This window comes from Plecotus auritus (genome assembly GCF_963455305.1).
Source record: "Plecotus auritus genome assembly, chromosome: 1".
NCBI classification, from domain to species: domain Eukaryota; kingdom Metazoa; phylum Chordata; class Mammalia; order Chiroptera; family Vespertilionidae; genus Plecotus; species Plecotus auritus.
The window spans coordinates 50,448,085-50,469,697 of record NC_137770.1 but is presented as its reverse complement, the minus strand read 5'-3'; the positions used below and the strand labels follow the sequence as shown (position 1 = coordinate 50,469,697).

General features: G+C 44.9%; 1 protein-coding gene across 1 annotated transcript; it reads right to left on the bottom strand.

Annotated features, from left to right (window-relative positions):
* Positions 1-460: 460 nt before the first annotated feature.
* On the bottom strand, positions 461-18,656 carry PDCD7 (programmed cell death 7). Its single transcript, XM_080666336.1, has 5 exons — positions 17,751-18,656; positions 14,701-14,839; positions 3,358-3,594; positions 3,027-3,114; positions 461-1,573 (listed from the first exon to the last, which is right to left on the bottom strand). Exons 1-5 carry the CDS (start codon positions 18,603-18,605, stop codon positions 1,450-1,452), a joined length of 1,443 nt encoding a protein of 480 aa, XP_080522462.1. The 5' UTR covers positions 18,606-18,656; the 3' UTR covers positions 461-1,449.
* Positions 18,657-21,613: the final 2,957 nt, after the last annotated feature.

Genomic DNA, 21,613 nt, shown 5'->3' with positions numbered 1-21,613 from the left:
TGTACAGTCCTCTTTTATTTCTATGTTCCTGCACCTCATCAGAGAGCAAATGGTGGAGATTTATAACAAAAGGGCACACAAGCCTATGGGGTCAAGTGAAGCTAATCACATCAGATTTCAGATTATGAGCTTAGACACACTTTGGAGGAGTGCTGGCTCATATACTGTTAACTCTGTAATGCACATTACATAAATTTAACACTGCAAATTAAACAACAGAAAAGAACAAAGGTTTTAGCATCTTGCACCCAACAGCTTCTGACTATATGAAATCATTTCTAAGGTTGATGGCATCCTTTCCTGCCTACCCATAGTTGGATTCCACAGAGTTCGGTGGTGTAGATCCACTCTCCTCTAGCAAGTGCCTATTTAATAAGCTTGAATTTTAGAATGAAAATGTGTCTTATCAGTGTGAAAGTGTGTGCAGTGATTTGGGAGGCAACAAATTGGGAGCAAAGGCTCAAACTAAAAAATAAAAATATTTATTTAGGTTTTTGGAAATATAAATAACAGTAAATGACAAAAGGCAAAATAAAACAGAAAAACTGACATGTTATATCACTGATCATCTCCAGGCACAAGAGCATTTATTTATTAATGAATATAAAAAAATAAATTTCATTATTTTTATCTGCTTTCCCCAGCTTTCACTACATGAATATTCCTAAGAAATTCCACAGTTATACCGGCCCCTTCTGAGTACTTGAGGTTAAGGCCCTACTCCCATAGGGAAATAAATTTCTATCCTTAGGGATTCTGAACAACTAGACCTCTAGGAACTTACAAAGCAGTTCCTTTCATTAGGATCCTTCTAACATAGGGAACATGTAGCCGTCACCCAATAAAACACGATCCAGTGTAGGTGTAGGTACTCTTCAGGTGTCCCAAGTTCTCCAAATGAGTACCCGACTAAGCCACCAGCTTCACTGCCAGCCCAGCCTGCAGCCGACAGCCTCTCAAGCTGCACCGAAAGTGGGTTTCACAGATAAAGCATTTTCCCCTTTCTTCCTGGAAGTTAGAGGGCTACACGGGTAGGAAGGATATGGAGGTTTTGCATCAAGCTTGCCTTCACACTCTGTAGTGGGGGGAGGGCTACTAAACTACCCAGAGCACACCTGTGTTGAGTGTATGGCATGTACTTACCCATTATCACACAAGGAAGTTGAGTAAATTAGCCAGTCACTCTGGACCAAGCCCCTCAAAACAGAGGCAAATTCAGTGGCAATAGCCTCACTTCACCTAAGTCCTTTCCAAAGAACCATATTAATCTGATTCCAAAGCACATTTGGCCAGGACAGAGCATGGAAGGAAAATGGAACTTCTGGGAAGGGCCATGCCATGTGGAGTTTACAGGTTGTTGTTTAGTCTACAGCACAAGAAGATGGCAGCATCACTAATATTCAGAGCTGCAAAGAGCGTTGCCTGGTTCACACTCCTGGAGCGTCTTTACTAATGCAGCTTAATGGCAGTTGCCCAGATGTCGTTGCTGGGGAGCGGTGGAAGGACCCATCCTTGGGGAACAGAATTGCCTTCAGGATGATCAGATGGCACCAGGTATTGATCCCAATCATGCCTTAATAGGAACATTATAGAACAACTGTTTATTTCTGTTTTAGTCCAAGCAAGATGTTCAGCAACTAAATATTCTATTTCAGGACTTAACTTTTCAATGACTGATGTACTAAAAAGAACTAGATTATCAGGAATAATGCAAAAGACTGCATTTCTTAAATATACATATAAAGGGGGAAAAACTCCCAAGAACTTATAGTCATTTTAAAAATATGTTTTTATTGATTTTAGAGAGGGAAGTAGAGAGAGGAAGAGAGATAGAAACATCAATGAGGAGAGAGAATCATCGATCGACTGCCTCCTGCATGCCCCACACTGGGAATTGAGCCCACAACCTGGGCATATGCCCTGACTGAGAATCGAACCATGACCTCCTGGTTCACAGGTTGACTGAGCCACGCTAGCCGGGTCTCTCTCATCATTGATGTTTCTATCTCTCTCCCTCTGCCTTCCTCTCTGAAATCAATAAAAAATATATATTTTAAGAAAGTATATTAAATGAGGTGTCTTTAAAAAGAAATACACATAAAACAATGTTATGTATTGATCAGTTGATGAAAATGTGGCCAAAGGCCCACAGAAACCTAATCATATATTTCCTTTAGGAGCAGCAGCCGTTCAGTATTCTCTAATTCAGTGTTTGTGGCTTTACAGAACACAGCTACTGTAAATAACAAGAACTGACTGTAGTTATGTTTAGAAGCTAAAACTTGTATATTAGCCAGAAATGCACTTTCCCCAGACATAAACTTGGTATGCAAAAGAGCATTGTTGGAGCTTTGGAAAGAACCTTAGAAATCACTTAGGTCCGTGATTTTCAAACCAGGCTTTGAAGACCCCTAGGCCCCAAGTAGATGCTTTGGGAATCTAGAAACAACAAATTGCTTCCAATCAATAACAGATTTAAGTTACCTGTGGAACCCATTCATTCATTCTGTTTTACAAACTGATTTGTCCAAAGACTGCATGTGGGAAGAGTAATACTGCCCAAGTTTGAAGGCCACATTCTAGTCCACCATCTTCATTTTATAGGTGAGGAAAGTGTGAGACCCAGAGAGCTGCAAAGTATAGCTCAGTATTAACTGCACATAAAGATGAGACTCTTTGTTCCTAGCTCTCTTGACTCTGACCTGTAAGAACTCACAAGTCAGCAGCATGGGTCTTAAACAGTCTCCACAGGCAAGTATACAGGGAGGGTCTAGCAGCAGAAGAGAACTAGAAAAAGGTAGCCAGTGCTTTAAGTCAACGTAACAGCGCAGCCTGGGAGAACACAAAAGGGCATGTCACACCTGAGTTTGTTTCTTCACCTGTTAAAATAGGGACATCTATTTCTCAAGGATGAGTGAGGACTAAACAGATGTTTGTGGCATCCCAACACTTGGAAACTTTCTATAAACCCATTGGAAATTTTAAAAAAAATAAAGATACAGGCGACATGGAGAGTGCCCTCTGACCTTATTTGGATGAGTGCTGGCAGGGAGTGCTCAGCTTGGAGGTAATACTGTCTGAAAGGCTGCAAGAGGTGAGCGAGTGGGAACTCATCTGAAAAAGAAAAGGCACAATACCACACCATCACACTTCATATCCAGAGTGTATTTCTCAAGGCAAGATGACTGAGCCTATGATGACAATATGCTCAAACATGTTTCATCTTTATCCATGATTTCCAGGATATAGTTTAGGTGTCATTGTTGCCTACCGATCTCTTAGCTTAGGTTGAGGTCACCCATGAGAATAAGTCAATCTAGTATTGTCCTTTTCTCCACTGGTTACAGAGGAACTTACCTGGATCCCCAAATAACTTGGACTCAATTTCCCGCTTCTGCAATAAAATTTTCTCTTTTTCTTTCCTCTGTTTCTTTTCTAGTTCTCTTTTCCTCTCTTCCTCTTGTTCTCCTTCCAACATAACTCTGAGGGCTCTCTCTTCAGCTTCATATAGTTCAGAGCGTTTTTTAATGAGTTTTCTCAGTCGCTGAAGATGATGCTCAAAAGTCTCATCTGCTGAGGCTGGAGGACAGACCCCTGGGCAAAGAGATGCAAATGGCATTTTAGTTACAACTTTTTCTTTATCTCCAAATCTGTGTTCTAATGAGCCAACTCAAAGTCCTACTTATAGTATGAATTTGCTTAGAATTTATAGATTCTAATCCCTCTTCACAGATCAATTTGAATCTCCAATTAATCTGACCCCACCCTGACTTTCTTTTTACTCTAATTCCTCTTTCTGAAGACTACCACTTAACTTTTGATTTTGTTTATTTCTAATGGTTTTCATCCTGCAGTTAGAGAGTGGGCTCCCAAAAGGAAGAAACTACCTTATGTTCTTTTTTCTTTTTTTAAAATAAATCTTTACTGGAGAAACCCAGATGGAGGCATAGGTAAACACCTAAACTGCTGCCTCGCACAACAATATCAAAACTACAACTAAAAGACAAAACGGACACCATCCAGAACCACAGGAAAGCTGGCTGAGTGGAAATTCTAAAACTACAAGGAAAGAGGAAAGCACATTGAGACTCAGAGGAGCTGCAAAAGGCTGAGGTACAGAGACGCGCACGCACGCGCACTGAGAGGACAGGCGGCTGAGTGCGCGGCTGGCTTTCTAAAGCAGGAGGGAGACGGAAGCTCCCAAATGCGCTGAACTCCAGTCCCGGGCAAGACTCTGGGAACCCAGACCCCATAAGAGGGGAATCTGGACTGTCAGGAAAAGAGAAAGCACACTGAGACTCAGGGGAGCTGTGGAAGGCAGAGGTCTGGAGGCATGCACATGCGCAGAGAGGACTGACTGCTAAGTGCATGGGCTGCTGAGTGCACAGCTGGCTTTCTAAAGTGGGAAGGAGACGGAAGCTCCCAACTACGCTGAACTCCAGTTCCGGGTGAGTTTCTGGGAATCCACTAATTCGGGAACAAACTGGACTCTCTGGCAGCGGGCGAAACTCAAGGGCGGCTTTCTCTCAGAGGTGCTTGCAGCAATTACGGAGGGACACTGAGACCCAGGGGCCTCATAGGGCAGGGCTGATGGGAAGCCAAGGCTGCCTGCTCCACCCTGAGACTCCGCCCCATCCAAGCTGAGCACAGAGGCTTTTGTAATTTTGCAATTCTTGTCTCATAAGTGTGTCTCCAGCACAGAAGTTCTCCCAGCGTAGACACAGCTGATCCTCACAGCCAATTGGCCTGGAATTCAAGTCCTCCCAGTGATACCAACAATAATTAAGACTTAACCTCAACAAGGCTGTGCACACAGTCCACAAAGGGGTGCATCAAGAGTGTCCACCTCAGGTAACTGGGGGAGGCTGAGCCACTGGGCCCTATAGGACACCTAACACACAAAGCTACTCTACCAACTCAGGGAAGCAACGAAAATGCGGAGACAAAGAAACAGATCACAAATGAAAGAAATGGAGGCAAGTAAATGACTGGATATAGAGTTCAAAACCATGGTTATAAGGTTTTTCAAGAATTTCCTAGAAAAGGCCGATAAATTTAGCGAGACCCTCAAGGATATGAAAAAGGACCAACTAGAAATTAAGCATACACTGACAGAAATAAAAAATATTATACAGAGACCTAACAGCAGACGAGAGGACCGCAAGAATCAAGTCAAAAGATTTGAAATACCAAGAAGCAAAAAACACTCAACCATTAAAGCAAAAAGAAAAAATAATCCAAAAATTTGAAGATAGTGTAAGGGGCCTCTGGGACAACCTCAAGCATACCAACATAAAATTATGGGGGTGCCAGAAGAAGAGAGCAAGATAATGAAAACCTATTTGAAGAAATAATGACAGAAAACTTCCCCACCTGGTGAAAGAAATAGACTTACAAGTCCAGGCAGCGCACAGAACCCCAAACAAAAGGAATGCAAAGAGGACCACACCAAGACACATCATAATTAAAATGCCAAGAGCAAAAGACAAAGAGAATATTAAAAGCAGCAAGAGAAAAACAGTTAGTTACCTACAAGGGAGCACCCATTCGACTGTCAGCTGATTTCTCAACAGAAACCATGCAGGCCAGACGGGAGTGGCAAGAAATATTCAAAGAGATGAATAGCAAGAACCTACAACCAAGATTACTCTACTCAGCAAAGCTATCATTCAGAATTGAAGGTCAGATAAAGAGCTTCACAGATAAGAAAAAGCTAAAGGAGTTCATCACCGCCAAACCAGTATTATATCAAATGCTGAAGGGTATTCTTTAAGAAAAGGAAGAAGAAAAAGGTAAAGATAAAAATTATGAACAACAAATACATGTCTATCAACAAGTGAATCTAAAAATCAAGTAAATAAAAAATCTGATGAAAATAATAAACTGGTGACTATAATAGAATCAGGGACATAGAAGGGAAGTGGACTGACAATTCTCCGGGGGAAAGGGGTGTGGGGGGTGCGGGAAGAGAATAATCTGAACAATAAAGATTTATTAAATTAAAATAAATAAATAAATCTTTATTGTTCAGATTATTACAATTGTTCCTCTTCCCCCCCGCATAGCTCCCCTCCATCCAGTTCCCACCCCACCCTCTGCCCTTACCCGCCCCCCACTGTCCTCATCCATAGGTGTACGATTTTGTTCAGTCTCTTCCCACACCCCTTTCCCCCTGAGTATTGTCAGTCCACTCCCTTTCTATGCCCCTGATTCTATTATATTCACCAGTTTATTCTGTTCCTCAGATTTTTTATTCACTAGATTTTTAGATTCACTTATTGATATGTATTTGTTGTTCATAATTTTTATCTTTACCTTTTTCTTCTTCCTCTTCTTAAAGGATACCTTTCAGCATTTCATATAATACTGGTTTGGCGGTGATGAACTCCTTTAGCTTTTTCTTATCTGTGAAGCTCTTTATCTGACCTTCAATTCTGAATGATAGCTTTGCTGAGTAGAGTAATCTTGGTTGTAGGTTCTTGCTATTCATCACTTTGAATATTTCTTGCCACTCCCGTCTGGCCTGCATGGTTTCTGTTGAGAAATCAGCTGACATTCATATGGGTGCTCCCTTGTAGGTAATTAACTGTTTTTCTCTTGCTGCTTTTAAGATTCTCTCTTTGTCTTTTGCTCTTGGCATTTTAATTATGATGTGTCTTGGTGTGGTCCTCTTTGGATTCCTTTTGTTTGGGGTTCTGTGCGCTTCCTGGACTTGTAAGTCTATTTCTTTCACCAGGTGGGGGAAGTTTTCTGTCATTATTTCTTCAAATATTTTTTCAGTATCTTGCTCTCTCTCTTCTTCTGGCACCCCAATAATTCTGATGTTGGTACGCTTGAGGTTGTCCCAGAGGCTCCTTACACTATCTTCATATTTTTGGATTCTATTTTCTTTTTGCTTTTCCGGTTGAGTGTTTTTTTGCTGCTTTGTATTTCAAATCTTTGACTTGATTCTTGCAGTCCTCTAGTCTGCTGTTGGATCTCTGTATAATATTTTTTATTTCAGTCAGTGTATGCTTAATTTCTAGTTGGTCCTTTTTCATATCCTTGAGGGTCTCACTAAATTTATCGGCCTTTTCTAGGAAATTCTTGAAAAACCTTATAATGGTGGTTTTGAACTCTATATCCCAGGGGTCCTCAAACTTTTTAAACAGGGGGCCAGTTCACTGTCCCTCAGACCGTTGGAGGGCCGGACTATAGTTTTAAAAAAAAACTCTGAACAAACTCCTATGTGCACTGCGGGCCCGGGGTGAGTCGGCTGCTAAGCAGGACAGGCTGTGGCACCCGGTGGGCCGCATAAATGTCCTCCTCGGGCCACATGTGGCCTGCGGGCCGTAGTGAGGATGCCTGCTATATCCAGTCATTTGCTTTCCTCCATTTCTTTCATTTGTGATCTGTTTCTTTGTCTCCATATTTTTTGCTGCTTCCCTGATTTGGTAGAGTAGCTTTGTGTGCTAGGTGTCCTATAGGGCCTAGTGGCTCAGCCTCCCCAGTTACCTGAGGTGGACACTCTTGGTGCACCCCTTTGTGGGCTGTGTGCAGTCTTGTTGTAGGTAAGCCTTGATTGTTGTTGGTATCACTGGGGTAATTGACCTCCAGGCCAACTGGCTGTGAGGATCAGCTGTGTCTATGCTGGGAGAACTTCTGTGCTGGAGACACCCTTATGAGACAAGACTTGCTTCAGTGGGGCTTTGGTGCTCACTGAGTCTGCCCCCTGCGTGCATCCCTATGGATCTGAGGAGTTGTAATATGGATGGTCCCACTCTGACCCCTGGGTACACTGGCTCTTGGATCTCCAAGGAGGTGCTAATTTAGCCTCTGCCTGAGGCCACCCAGCAGGAGCTCAGGAGAGATCTGCAGATTCCTCTTCTTTGTTTGGGTTTTGGAGGTGGCCCAGATGAGGCCCAGTTGTGAAGCAATGCAGGCTTCTGTGGAGCCTTGGGCCTTCTTTTGGATGTTCTGGGTCTCACTGACTCATCTGTAGGTAAGTTTAAAATTCAAAGGACGAGGCCATTCATATGCAAAAGCCTCTGTGCTCAGCTTGGATGGGGCGGAGTCTCATGGTGGAGCAAACAGCTATGGCTTCGTGGGGCGGGATCTCAGGGCAGGGCAAACAGTGATGGCTTCCCGTCAGCCCTGCCCTATGCGGGCCCTGGTTCTCAGTGTCCCGTGCTAATCGCTGCAAGCACCTCTGAGAGAAAGCCGCCCTGGAGTTTCGCCGGCTGCCAGACAGTCCAGTTTCTCCCCATTTGAGTCTGGGTCCCCAGAGTCTCGCCAGGAACTGGAGTTCACAGCAGTCGGGAGCTTTTTGTCTCCCTCCCGCTTGAGAAAGCCAGCCACGCACTCAGTTGCCAGCTCTCTCCGCGCACATGTCTTCGTACCTCTGCCTTCTGCAGCTCCTCTGAGTCTCAGTGTGCTTTTCTCTTTCCTTCTAGTGTAGAATTTCCACTCAGCCAGCCTTCCTGTGGTTCTGGATGATGTCCATTTTGTCTTTTAGTTGTAGTTTTGAAATTGTTGTGTGAGGCAGCAGTTTAGGTGTTTACCTATGCCGCCATCTTGGTTTCTCCTGTCTTATATTCTTCATTATGAAATTCCCACAGCTAAAAAACAATTCTCTCTTTAAGTGTGAAGTTCTGGGAAAGCACATATGGATATTTTTTTAAAAAATATATTTTATTGATTTCTTACAGAGAGGAAGGGAGAGGTATAGAGAGTTAGAAACATCTATGAGAAACATCGATCAGCCGCCTCCTGCACACCCCCTACTGGATATGTGCACGCAACCAAGGTACATGCCCTTGACCGGAATCAAACCTGGGAACCTTCAGTCTGCAGGCCGATGCTCTATCCACTGCGCCAAACCAGTTAGGGCACATATGGATATTGAGAAGAAATACATTTAACCAGCCACACTGGCCTCACAGTCTGCTGCTGAGAGTAGGGTGACCAAATGTGTCAGTTTGCCCGTTTTAGCACTTGAAAACCCAGTGTACTGGGAAATCTGGGATGGTTGGTCACCCTGATTTAATTGTGAGGTCAGCTAATTTTATAGCCAACATAGCTACAGTCACAACTGGGAACATTTTAGACTAGTTATTAGGTGATATGCAAATATTATTACTAATTTTATGTTGATAATGGCATAATTGATGATGAGTAATTTACTTAGGCATTCTATTTTTTTTTTTAAATATATTTTATTGATTTTTTACAGAGAGGAAGGATGAGGGATAGAGAGTTAGAAACATCGATGAGAGAGAAACATCGATCAGCTGCCTCCTGCACACCTCCTACTGGGGATGTGCCCGCAACCAAGTTACGTGCCCTTGACCGGAATCGAACCTGGGACCTTTCAGTCCGCAGGCTGACGCTCTATCCACTGAGCCAAACCGGTTTTGGCTTAGGCATTCTATTTTTGCACACATGTGAAAGTTTTCATAAAATTTCATATGGAAAACTTTTTGAAATTTATTGAATATTCAAGTAGGTTGCAATAGTGACTCACTACCATAATGGCCCTTCAATAAAAAAGTTGCTGAAGCTGCTAATTCATCCTAGAGTGATGTGTGGTCAATCCTATTAGTCCTTAAAGATTTTAAAGGAAAATGTATGTATTGTGGCAGTATTTTAACAATACCAGATACATGGAAGAAAAAAATCCTAATTCTGCTATCATAATCAACCCTTTTTATTTCCCCATGTTGATCCTTCAGGCATTTTTGTCCCTATATTAGCAACTTCACATAGTTCAATGTAAAATGTGTGTAACTTACGTATCTCCATGTCAATTCCCTACATTTTTTTCCTCTCCTTATAACTATTTAATGGATCCATCCTGCTACACCAAATCAATGTACCTACCATAATTTACTTAATAAGCTCTCTAGTCCTGGACAGTTAGGCTGTTCCAAATGACTTGTTATTATATAATGCTACAATGAATAATCTTAGGCATGTTACTTTTTTCCTTTGTATGGATTATTTCTATAATGGAAATGTTAATACTTTCAAGACTAACCTAAGTATAGTACTAAACTGTTTCTTTAAAAAGTTATATATTTACTCAGTACCTAACACCTGACACAAAGAAAATAATTAATATTTATTTCTTTAACAAATGATTTTCAACAGGGTTTTGGCAATTTATGCTGCCGCCAATGCCAGCTTTGAGCACTAAATTTTCAATTTTGGCTGATAATGGTTATAAAATAATGGTTCCTTAAGTAGCTAAGCCGTTGTGGAATTCTCTCTCCTTCAAGGCTAAGATTTCTCCAGATCATTTTCTCATGACTGCTTTGCTTGAATAGGTTTCTATTCACTTTTTCCCAACTGGAAATGGAAACTGTACAACTCAAATCCATTTTCTACTAAGTTGCTGGGCTATTATTTTGTAAATATACATACACTTAAAATTCTTATGCACAGAGAAATTTAAACTGTCACTAAGTTGTTTTGTAGTAATTTGATGTTTTTAGTTTCTTTACCTAGCCCAGGGATTAGCAACTTTTTCTGTAAAGGGCTAGATAGTAAATATTTTAGGGTTATGAGCTATACAATCTCTGTTGCAATACTAAAATCTTCCCATATAGAGAAAATATATAGACATATCATCAGCCCATAAGTGCCTCCAGACTCCAGAAGGAACCGTGGCCTGCTCCCATCTCAGGTTGCTGGGCCTGCGCCACCCACCCATATCTCCCTCAACCTCTCATGGATCACTCCTGGTCACCTTGACACATTCCCTTGGAAAGGGTATTCCTCACTCAATCTTCCTCTTGATCCCAAGTGCTGACACGGCATAGGTTTCCTCCACCTCTACCACTTACTTCTGCAATTCCTACAGCTCCTAGATACCAGCCGCCTTTATTCCCCTTCAGCTACCTGCACCATGGGGCCTCATCCGGTCTTTGGACCTTGGCATAATGCGAAAATACTTTCCACCCTGAAATCTTAAACCCAAATATTCTCTTCTCTGACAACTTTCTACCGCTTCAGTATTCTCATTTTCTTCTCCCTCAAGATTCTGTGAACTTCATTAAAATCTCTCATCTAATGTATGAGATTCTACCCATCTTCTATTTGTTCTCACCAAAACTTATAGTCACCCACAAAGCAAAACCCCATCAGCCCAGAGCTCTGTGCTCATGTGCTAGCTGTAGAGTACTCCTGGGAGAAGCCATGTGATTATGTGGCCTGGTGCCAGTATATAGTTACATCAGCTGGGCCCATTGCACCTCCTGCAACCATACTGCCATGGTCTCTGCTTGGCTCTCACTCACTGCTTATTTCACCACTCTCTGAAAGCCCTACTTCTCTACTCTCAGCGCAAACCCTCTAATCTATGTCCCAGAGGAAACAGGCCACCAAGAAGGAAAATTCCTTAACTTTCTGCCCCCATTTTCACTCATCTGCATTACTACCCATCATTGTCCCCTTCATTTCATTCCAGTAGAAGATGGTTCTTCTCCATTTAAGTTAATCCCTCCACCTGGGATCTGAATCTGACTACCTCCTCCAAGACCTTGAGCCATCAACTATTCCTCTGCTTCTCACTGATCTTTCTCCCTCTATTCACTCCTTGGCTCAGGATTTAAACATTTTCAAGTTTTTCCCATGACCCTAAGGTAGCTCCCCTTACCCCATCCCCCCACACATACACAGACTGTCAGATGCTGATCTTGTACTCTCCTTTTCTTCACAGGCAAATGTTTAATGAGTTGATCTCACTGTCTGCTTTTCTTATGTCCTACTCCATCTTTACTCTACTTTAGTCGGGCTTCTACTTCTACCATCCCCTGAAATGCCCCTAGCACAGTTACTAATTCCCTCAAGCTTTTTATTACTTAATAATAAAAATAAGATGAAACACTTGCATGCATTTACTATGTGCCAGGACTGCTTTAAGCACTTAACTCAAGTCTACTAATTTAATCACCACAACACCCCATGGGTAGGTACTATCATTATTCCTTCCTTACAGATGAAGAAACGAAGGCATAAAGAAGTTTAAGTAAACGTGCCAAGATTGCACAATCTCTGTGAACATTTGCCACTCTGCAGAAGAAGGTAGTGGGTCTACCTTTTCCTCCTATCTATCTGACCTCTCTTGATCTCTTTTGTGGAATCCTCTTTATTCATCTTGATATTGTCTTTCTGGCTCTCATTTCATCCTACACAACCTCTTTAAGGTCTGTTTACATGCTAATGAATCCTTATCCAGGGTGTCCCACAGGCACCTCAAACTCAACAAGTCCCAAACTGAACTCATCAACCCAAAGCCTACTCCTCCTGCTGTTTTCCTGGTCATTTAGAATGGTATCATCATTCATTCAGTGGATCAAGCTACAACCTGGAAGCCATTTTTTCCTTCAGCTCCCACATGCTGAGTTTCCCAAGTTATTAATATATATGCGCGCACACACACGCGCACACACACACTCTATTCATATCTCTTAAATCCATTTACTTTTCTCCAACTGTGGTCCTTAGTTCACACTCCCATACTATCCTGGCCCAGACTATGACAGCCTTTATTAGTCTCTCTTCCTAGATGCTCCAAACCTTTCTCTGCTCTGCCAGCAACGATCTGTCATCATTTCACTCTGTTTGAAATCTTTCAGTGGTTCCCCTCAGCTTTATTTTTTGTTGTTGTTTCTGTTTTGTTTTGCTTTTTAAAAAAATTTCTTTATTAAGGTGTTACATATGTGTCCTTATTCCCCCATTACCTCCCCATCCCCCCCCACTCATGCCCTCACCCCCCCCGTTGTCTGTGTCCATTGGTTAGGCTTATATGCATGCATACAAGTCCTTTGGTTGATCTTCCCCTCAGCTTTAAGCATAGGTGAGAAGTCTAGCCTGGCCCATAAGACACTTTGTGGGTTTTTTTAAAACATATTTTATTTATTTCAGAGAGGAAGGGAGAGGGAGAGGAGATAGAAACATCAATGATGAGAATCATTGATTGGCTGCCTCTTGCACACCCCGTACTGGGAACCCACAACCTGGGCATGTGCCCTCGACCTGAATCGAACCCGGGACCCTTCAGTCCACAGGGTGATGCTCTATCCACTGAGCCAAACCAAGCTAGGGCCCATAAGACACTTTGTGATGTGACCCTACTTACATATCCAGTCTCATTCTCTCAGCACTTACTTGGAGGTACATACGCTTTGAAGAGAGAAGTTAGAAAGCTGCTTGTTTTCTTTTAAAGTACACAAGGCAACCAGCTGCTAGTCCCATATCATTTTACATTCAAGTCAATTACCTCCACACAGCCTGCTTATTAGATAGACCATAATTCCTCCTAAAATTTCCTCTTTCTTTTGGACCAAATAGAGGAGAGACTAACAGTGAGAAATTATGCTGATAAATTCACTTGGCAGAATATTACTGACCCTCACCTCACAGAGGACATGGAGCAGAGGAACATTAAATAGTAGCCCTCAAGTTTTGCATTCTCATAAGGATGAGGCATGGGTAGACACAGTAGAAGCAAATCTAGATGACCCACAGTAGATGATTCACAAATGCCCTACAGAATCATCTGATTCTGAGGCCTGAACCTGAATCAGCCACTCTAAGGGCTGGCATGCAGAAGCTCATCACTTAGCTAGTGAGTAAGACTGGCTGAATGCACAATGGTCACATCCCAACAAAACTTTTTTTAAAATATATTTTTATTGATTTCAGAGAGGAAGAGAGAGAGAGAGGAATAGAAACATCAATGATGAGAGAGAATCATTGATTGGCTGCCTGCCCCATGCCCCCAACTGGGGATCAAGCACGCAACCCAGGCATGTGCCCTTGACTGGAATTGAACTCGGGACCTTTCAGTCTGCAGGCCCACGCTCTAGCATGTGCCCTTGACTAGAATTGAACTCGGGACCTTTCAGTCTGCAGGCCCACGCTCTATCCACTGAACCAAACCAGCTAGAGCCCAACAAAACTTTTTATTAAGGGTCTGAATTATAGTTTTCATTCATTATATTTTAAATCACACAGAGGAATTAACTTGCTGTCATGGTATTTGCTAATTTGTGTACTTTCAAATATCACTGGTGAATGTCATTGGCCTACAACCTACTAAGCCGGCCCAAACCAGTTGCAAATGAGAAGGAGCAGGAGGTTACCTGAGCCTAGAGCAGAGAAGGATGGGAGATATGACATCTAAATTTGGTTTTGAAGGATAGTGAGATTTTAAAATAGCAAAGATGGGACTGAGGGCCCTCCAGCCAAATCCCATTCACACCTCTTCAAATATCCATATTTCAGATTTGAAATGTATCTGAAGGAACATGCCAAGTTTTCAACACCTTCTGAAGCCTCAAGTAAGGACAGGATAGGATAGGATAGCTTTCACCTTGGCACATGGGTAAAACTGACCAGCCCTGTAACCTTACTCAGAAAAATGTGGCCAGGAATGCCTGTAGTGGAAATGATGAGTCCAGGGGAAGATGGTGCAGTGGGTTTCCACACCTGCCTCTCTTTCAACCTTGGCTACCAAGAGCTAAACATCAGAGGGTTTCTACTTCAAAGGTTCTGAGATACTGCTGACAAGCTCAGTTACCCTGCTGGGTGAAAAATTTGAAGTATCAAGCATTTTCCTTCAAAATTTTTGGGGAAGGGCAAGCGCTATGGTAAAGAAAGGGAAGGAACAGGGGAACAAAGGAAGAAATGCAAGTAGAAATGCAAAGCCACGGTTACCTTTCCTTGCTGCAGCCTCTTTCCTGAGTTTCCTCAATTTCTCCAAGGCCCGAAGAATGTCCACCATTCTTTTGGTGTCTGCTTGTTTTTTCCTCACTTCAGACAAGACACCATCAGCAGCAGCTTTAAGTTCCTGCTCCTGGGGAAGAAAGAGCCCATGAGAACAGCTGCCCAGCAGTGAGATTTTGGAGAATCAGACAGTCCCAGGGTTAAGAAAGATTCTACTGGATTTACACCCCAATTTCCTGGGCCATGCCCAAAACACCTCTCTACACTGGTCCAGCCAAAGGATTATCCTCTCTGCAACTTCCAAGTGGACACTGGTGTTTGTTTCTTCCTCAGAGTTTCTAAAGTGTGGTCCAAGGAACATCTGCATTCAACTTACCTTGTTAAGTTGGGGGTCTCATTAAAAATGCAAACACCTGGCCCTGGCCGGGGGTCCCAGTTGGCTGGAGCATTGTCCTGTGCACCAAAAGGTTGTAGGTTCAATTCCTGAACAGGGCACATACCTAGGTTGCAGGTTCAATCCCCAGTTGGGGCATGTACAGGAGGCAACCAATCAATGCTTCTCTCTCTCTCTCCCCCCTTCCTCTCTCTAAAACAAATAAACATATCCTTGGGTGAAGATTAAAAAAAAAAAAAAAGACAACTGGATCCAAAGACTGAGGCTAGCAGGGAAGAAAAGGAATCTTATCCTATATAATAAAAGGCTAATATGCAAATCGACCGAACTGCGGAACGACCTGTCACTATGACACACACTGACCACCAGGGAGCAGATGCTCAACACAGGAGCTGCCCCCTGGTGGTCAGTGCACTCCCACAGGGGGAGTGCTGCTCAGCCAGAAGCCGGGCTCAAGGCTGGCAAGCACAGCAGCGGTGGCGGTAGCCTTTCCCGCCTCCGCAGCAGTGCTAAGGATGTCTGACTTTGTAGGGAGCGGGCCTAAGCCATCAGTTGGACATCCGCTGAGGGCTCCCAGACTGCAAAAAGGCGCAGGCCGGGCTGAGGGACCACCCCTCCCCCCGCCCAGTGCACAAATTTCATGCACCGGGCCTCTAGTGGAGTTATAAAAGCCCAGGACTCTACAGTGCTCAGTGACAACCTAAAATACTCTCCTGCCAAGAATCTCTTCAACATGACAGCCTTTCAAACATCTAAAGACCCTATTGTACTCTCCTTAAGTTCACATGTAGATAAATAATTCTGGTTACTCTAAGCCAGTGGTCGGCAAACTGTGGCGCACGAGCCACATGAGGCTCTTTGGCCCCCTGAGTGTGGCTCTTCCACAAAATACCACGTGCAGGCACACACGTACAGTGTGATTGAAACTTTGTGGCCCATGCGCAGAAGTCAGTTTTCGGCTCTCAAAAGAAATTTCAATCGTTGTACTGTTGATATTTGGCTCTGTTGACTAATGAGTTTGCCGACCACTGCTCTAAGCCACTACTCAAAGGACTCACCATAGGTTGTAGGGAAGATGCTTTTGCCTAAAGCTCTCTTTCCCATCTCTCAAATCAGCACTGTAGCTGCACCATTTCAGCTACCATGCTGTTTCACTCTTCTCGCCTGAAATGCACCTGTTATTCTCACTTGGCTTTGACATTTCCTTTAAGACTCAGTTCAGTTGTTACTTTATCATCCAAACCTTCCCTGACACCTTCCCCAAAGGATTAGACATTCCTTTTCTGGGCTCCGACAGCACCTACATGTGAAATCCTAACACACAATGCTATACAGACATGATACCCCAGGGGGCTCTAAACCCCTCAACGAAAAGCACTATGTCCTATTTATCTCTATCCCCAGCACCCTGCACTGGCCTGGTACTTAATGGACCCTCACTAAATTTCTGAACTGACTCAAATTCTCTTAGATTAAGGCCTTGCCTCCAAGTATTCTTAAAAGCACTGGTGTTTTGGAGGGCTTGAAGACAAAGCTTGACATCAATACACTTCAGAGGGGGAGTTACATCAGTCTCTGGGGCAGTAGCAGACACCAGGAGAAGCGAAAGGAGGAGGAGGAGGAAACACTAGCTGGTAATGGAGTGGAGGAAGGGGAAAGTTGAAGCATTCAAAAGTAATGACAATGTCTTAAACAACTACCTGACCAATTTCCAGTTTCACTCCGGCCCCCACTTAAGAGCCGGTTAACAGGTTTTCAAATCACACAACTTGGGCTCAAATCAAAAGTGAAACTGCCACAAACCAATTTGTGTGATTGTTGGCAGGTTAACTTCCTTATGCCTTAATTTCCTCATCTGTAAAATTGGGATAATACCACCTACCTCTCAGGGTTATTACCAGGATTCAAGATCTGGTGTATGTAACGACCTTAGCACAGTGCCTAGTATATAGTCAGTGCTCAAAAAACACCATTGTTGAGTCTCAAGATTTGTGGTTTAAAATTCGTAAACAAAGGATTTCTGGGGAAATCATCACTATTGACCCATTAGCTAATTTGGATATATGTTCCTTAAGGAAAGGCCACAAGTTCTCTATGTATTGTATTTTTAAAGTCACCTAGGGTCCAGCCGGTGGTTGAGCAGGGACTTATGAACCAGGATTTCACCAATTCCTGGTCAGGGAACATGCCAGGGTTGCCGGATCCATCCCCAGTGGGGGTTGGGGAGGGGGTGCAGGAGGAAGCAGATCAATGATCCTCTCTCATCACTGATGTTTCTATCTCTCTCTCCCTCTCTGAAATCAATAAAAATATACTTTAAAAAATAAAAGCACCAGATGCTCGTTAGTGTTGAATGCTGATGTAAGAATGTCAGTGCAGATCTGTCATCTCTGCAACGCCACTGTGTAATCCTCCTACATAATGTATACAGGGCTTTGCACAATACATAGAGCACTGGTGTTGCTACTATTCATTATTAACACGCAATCAATACGGAGATATGAGGTCGGAAAGGCAAACTAAACTATCTTTTTACTTTACAAATGAAGATAAGGAGGCTTAGCCCTGGGAAATAGCGCAAAACCTCATGCCCCTTCACGTTCCAAACGCCACTACCCTTACTCCCGTGCGCAACCGCTGCTCTTACCCGCTTCTTCTCCTCCACCTCCTGAACGCACTTGACCCTCCAGCGATCAATCTCCTGCTCGCGCTCCGCAGCTCGCGCGGCCTCCGCCTCCCGCTCGGCCTCGCGTTCCCGGGCCCTCTCGCGGAGCCGCAGCCGGCGGCGCCGGACCCTCTCCAGCCTCCGCCGAGCCTCGCCCACATAGGCGGCCTGGGTCAGCAACTGGAGTCGCTCAGCCAGCTCCGCGCGCAGCGGCGCCGCCTGGGCGTGCAGCAGTGCCCAGGCCGCGCCGTCCTCCTCAGCCTCGCGCAGGGCCTGGCCCAGATCCCGCAGCCGCCGCACTAAGCGCAGAGCCCCGCGCAACCGCGCGCGCACTTCACCCAGAGTGGGCCCGACAGGTGCGCGCGGGGGCACCGGGCAGCCCGCTCGCCGCGGGGCTCCGAACACCGCCTCCAGCCACTGCCGATCGCGCAGGCGCTGCAGGGCTGAGTCCCCAAGCACGTCGGGCGGCGGCGCATCAGGCCAGCGCGGGCTCCAGGGCGGCCCCGGGCCTGGAGGCGGCGGCCGCGGGCGCTCGCCGGCGTCGATCCCCGGGAAAGGTCGGCACTGAGGCGGCGGCGGAGGCAGCGGCGGTGGCGGCACCGGGTAGAAGGCGCCGCCGCCGCGGGAGGCTTCCCCAGGCGCTCGGGGCTGCACAGCCAGCGGGGGCTGGAGGAAGGGGGCGGAGGCCCCCGGAAAGGGGCCGGGCCGCTGGGGAAGAGGAGGTGGAAAAGCCGGAGAGGGCAGCGGCGGTGGCGGACAGCCAAAGGGAGCGGGAGGCAGCGGCTGCGGGGGCGGCGGGCCCGGGCGACCCGGGGCGAAGAAGGGCGGCAGAGCCATGGCCACCACCCGAGGGTTCAGAGAAGTGACAGGAATCTGAGTGGTCTCCGAGAAAGTGTCTTCCGGGAGGAAGTGACGTATGTCACTCGCGACTCCAGTGTGACCCGCCCGGCGCGTGGGTGGGCGTTCATGCAGTCCTCCAATTAATACTGTTACTTTTTTTAAAAAAATACTGTTCTTTTTTGTTGTTCTTTTTTTAAATCCTCACCCGTTTTTCCTTTGATTTTTAAGGAGAGGGAAAAAGAGAGAAACATCAGTGTGGGAGAAACACATGCATTGGTTGCCTCCAGCACGAGCCCCGCCAGGGCAAACGGGCTAGGGCATGCATGTTCTTAATGATCATTTTAGGTGTGAAGCCAGCTGCTTTGCAGACAGCGAGACTAACATACAGATCCTCTCCTGTGGAGCTACCTGTCTAATAAAGAAAACACATTAATCAAGTAATTATGCAAGCAAATGTGAAAGTGCCGCGGTGAATATAGTACTACCAAAGAGGAAAGCACAGAGCAAGCTCGGACTGACCTGCTGGCAAAGTCGCAAACAAGTCCCAGCTTGGAGGGCACAGTCCTCTAAGCATAATTAAGCTTGATCTTGTGACTGCTCCCTAGATCTTTCCTGGGTAGCTAATGGGCTGTGGGAGGGGCAGCAAGTGCTGCCAAAACAAGTGAAACTTATAAGAACATTGTAAATTACCTTGTTTGCCCCTGACTATAAATAAAGCATCAGCTTTGCAGTCTGGATCTGTTCTGTGGCCTCAGCAAGGCATAGAAGATCCACCTAGACCCAGCTTATTCTTTGTCTTTTTCTTCATCCTTCAGGGGCCCTCCCTCAGGCTCCCCGAACCCTGGCGTGGCTCAGGTAGGAGTAGGCTTAGTGGGGGAACTGAAAGAATGCCAGAGCAGATGGAGCACAGAAAGCCTGAAGGGAGCCTGGTGATCCTGGCAGGTGAACAGAGATACAGCGTGCAGGATCTCATATTTTAAGAACAATGGGAAACTACTGGGGGATTTTAAGCAGAAGGGGAAGGGAAAGCCATGCTACGTGATTGTTGTTTTGTTTTTTTAATTAAACTCTATTTTGAGATCATTGTAAATTCATATGCAGTTGTAAGAAATAACGTGTTTCCCGAAAATAAGACCTACTTACAGGTTTCCTTCTGAGTGAAATATAAGGCATCCCCCAAAAATAAGGCCCCCAGGCTCTGTCTCAGAATGAAAATTAATTTACTGTAAACTGGTCACTAGGGCCATCCCGACTGGCGTCTAGCAACCAGTGACGTTATGCAGAGTCCTGACGTCACTGCTGTGTGGAGGCAGAGCAGAGGTCGGAGTGAGCGGTGAGCGTGGGGCGGGAGAGAGGAGGAGACTTTCGCAGATGCATGTAGAAGAACAGGAGGATTAGAGCGGACGGGACGCGGCGAAGGTGGTGAGTGCTGGTCTGTCTCTGGTGACACTACCTGATGCTCACGGCCGCCTTCATGATGACTGAAGATTCTCAGTCAGTGGCAGACCCTGCTCCAGCCCAGATCCAGGCCCCAGAAAGCCCAGTGACAGTCCCCAGGCAGGCTCCAGGGGGTAAATGTCTGATGAAGGGGTAGGGGGGATGTCTGGTGAAGGTGTTCAGTGGCACAGGGGTGGGGGGAGGGGGATCACTTAAAATGACACAGGAGGATCAGAGGGGGCAATCAAAATGACACAGGAGGATCAGAGGGGACAATCAAAATGACACAGGAGGATCAGAGGGGACAATCAAAATGACACAGGAGGATCAAAAGGGGTTACTAAAATGGTAATCCCCCCTCTGATTCTCCTGTGCCATTTTGATTCCCCCTCTGATCCCCCCTGTGTCATTTTGAGTGATCCCCCTCCCCCACCTTGATCCCCCAATTCCTTTTTTTTTTTCCCCTAGAAATGAGCGCAAAAAGAAAAAGCTACTCTGTGGAGTACAAGAAAGGAATCGTGGAAGACTCTTGGGGCCAAAATCTTACTGCTTTCTGCAAAGAGAAGATGTTGAGTATCCGATTGGTCTGAAAATGGCGAGCAGAGTATGGTAACCTCATTGAACAAGTGGACAAGGGAAATGCTAAAAAGCGCAAGTGTGGATCAGGTCGGCAACCATTATTTTCCGAGCTGGAAGACCTGATCTGTGAATGGGTTGTTGACAGGAGAGCAAAGGCTTTGGTTGTGAATAGGGCTCAGATTCAATAATTTGCCCTTGCAATGGCACCACAGTTTGACATAGCCCCCGAAGACTTCAAAGCATCACAACACTGGCTGGTTAATTTCCTTCAGCGAAGTGAACTGTCTTTAAGAAGATCTACAACATTGTTTAGGTTGGAAGATACTCAAGTTATTAAGCGAGCACTTGCATTCAAGTCCTTTATTGATGATGCTGACTTCTCTAAATACAATCTTTCCAACATGATTGCTATGGATGAAACTGCAGTGTTTATGGGCCAATCATCTCAAACAACAATTGAACAGCGGGGTGCCTCCTTAGCGTACATTCCCTCCACTGCTTACGAAAGTGCACGTGTTTCCTGTATTTTGGCAATTCGTCTGGATGGCACTAAAATCCCACCTTTAATCATTTCTAAGGGCAAGAAGGAAAAGATTGAACGTGTTTTGGGCATTTTTATTCCTGAAACTGAAAAAGCCTGGGCCACACAAGCAGTTACAAGGAAGTGGGTCGATTTAATGCTGCCGCTTGTTATGCGAGGGAGCCAAAGAGGTCTGCTAGTCTGGGATGCAGCCAGCACTCACCGCGCTAAAGACATGAAGACATTTCTTCACGAAAGAAAAATAGATCAGATAATGATTCCCGCAGGAATGACGGCCTATCTCCAGACTCTTGATATTGCAATAAACAAGCCATTCAAAGACAATTTGTGCATGGAAATTAATGACTACATTGAAAATAGAATGGAGAGAAATCAGCGTGGAAACTTTGTGAAACCTAAACTGCAAGAAGTTGTGACTTGGGTGAAGAATTCATGGGAGAAAATCACT

Coding starts and splice junctions, on each gene's coding strand:
- PDCD7 (XM_080666336.1), bottom strand. CDS start 18,605: ATGGCTCTGCCGCCCTTCTTCGCCCCGGGTCGCCCGGGCCCGCCGCCC. Junction 3,115..3,357: donor CAAGTTATTTGGGGATCCAG/GTAAGTTCCTCT, acceptor TTTCTTTTTCAG/ATGAGTTCCCACTCGCTCAC. Junction 1,574..3,026: donor CCAGCACTCATCCAAATAAG/GTCAGAGGGCAC, acceptor GTTCCTATTAAG/GCATGATTGGGATCAATACC.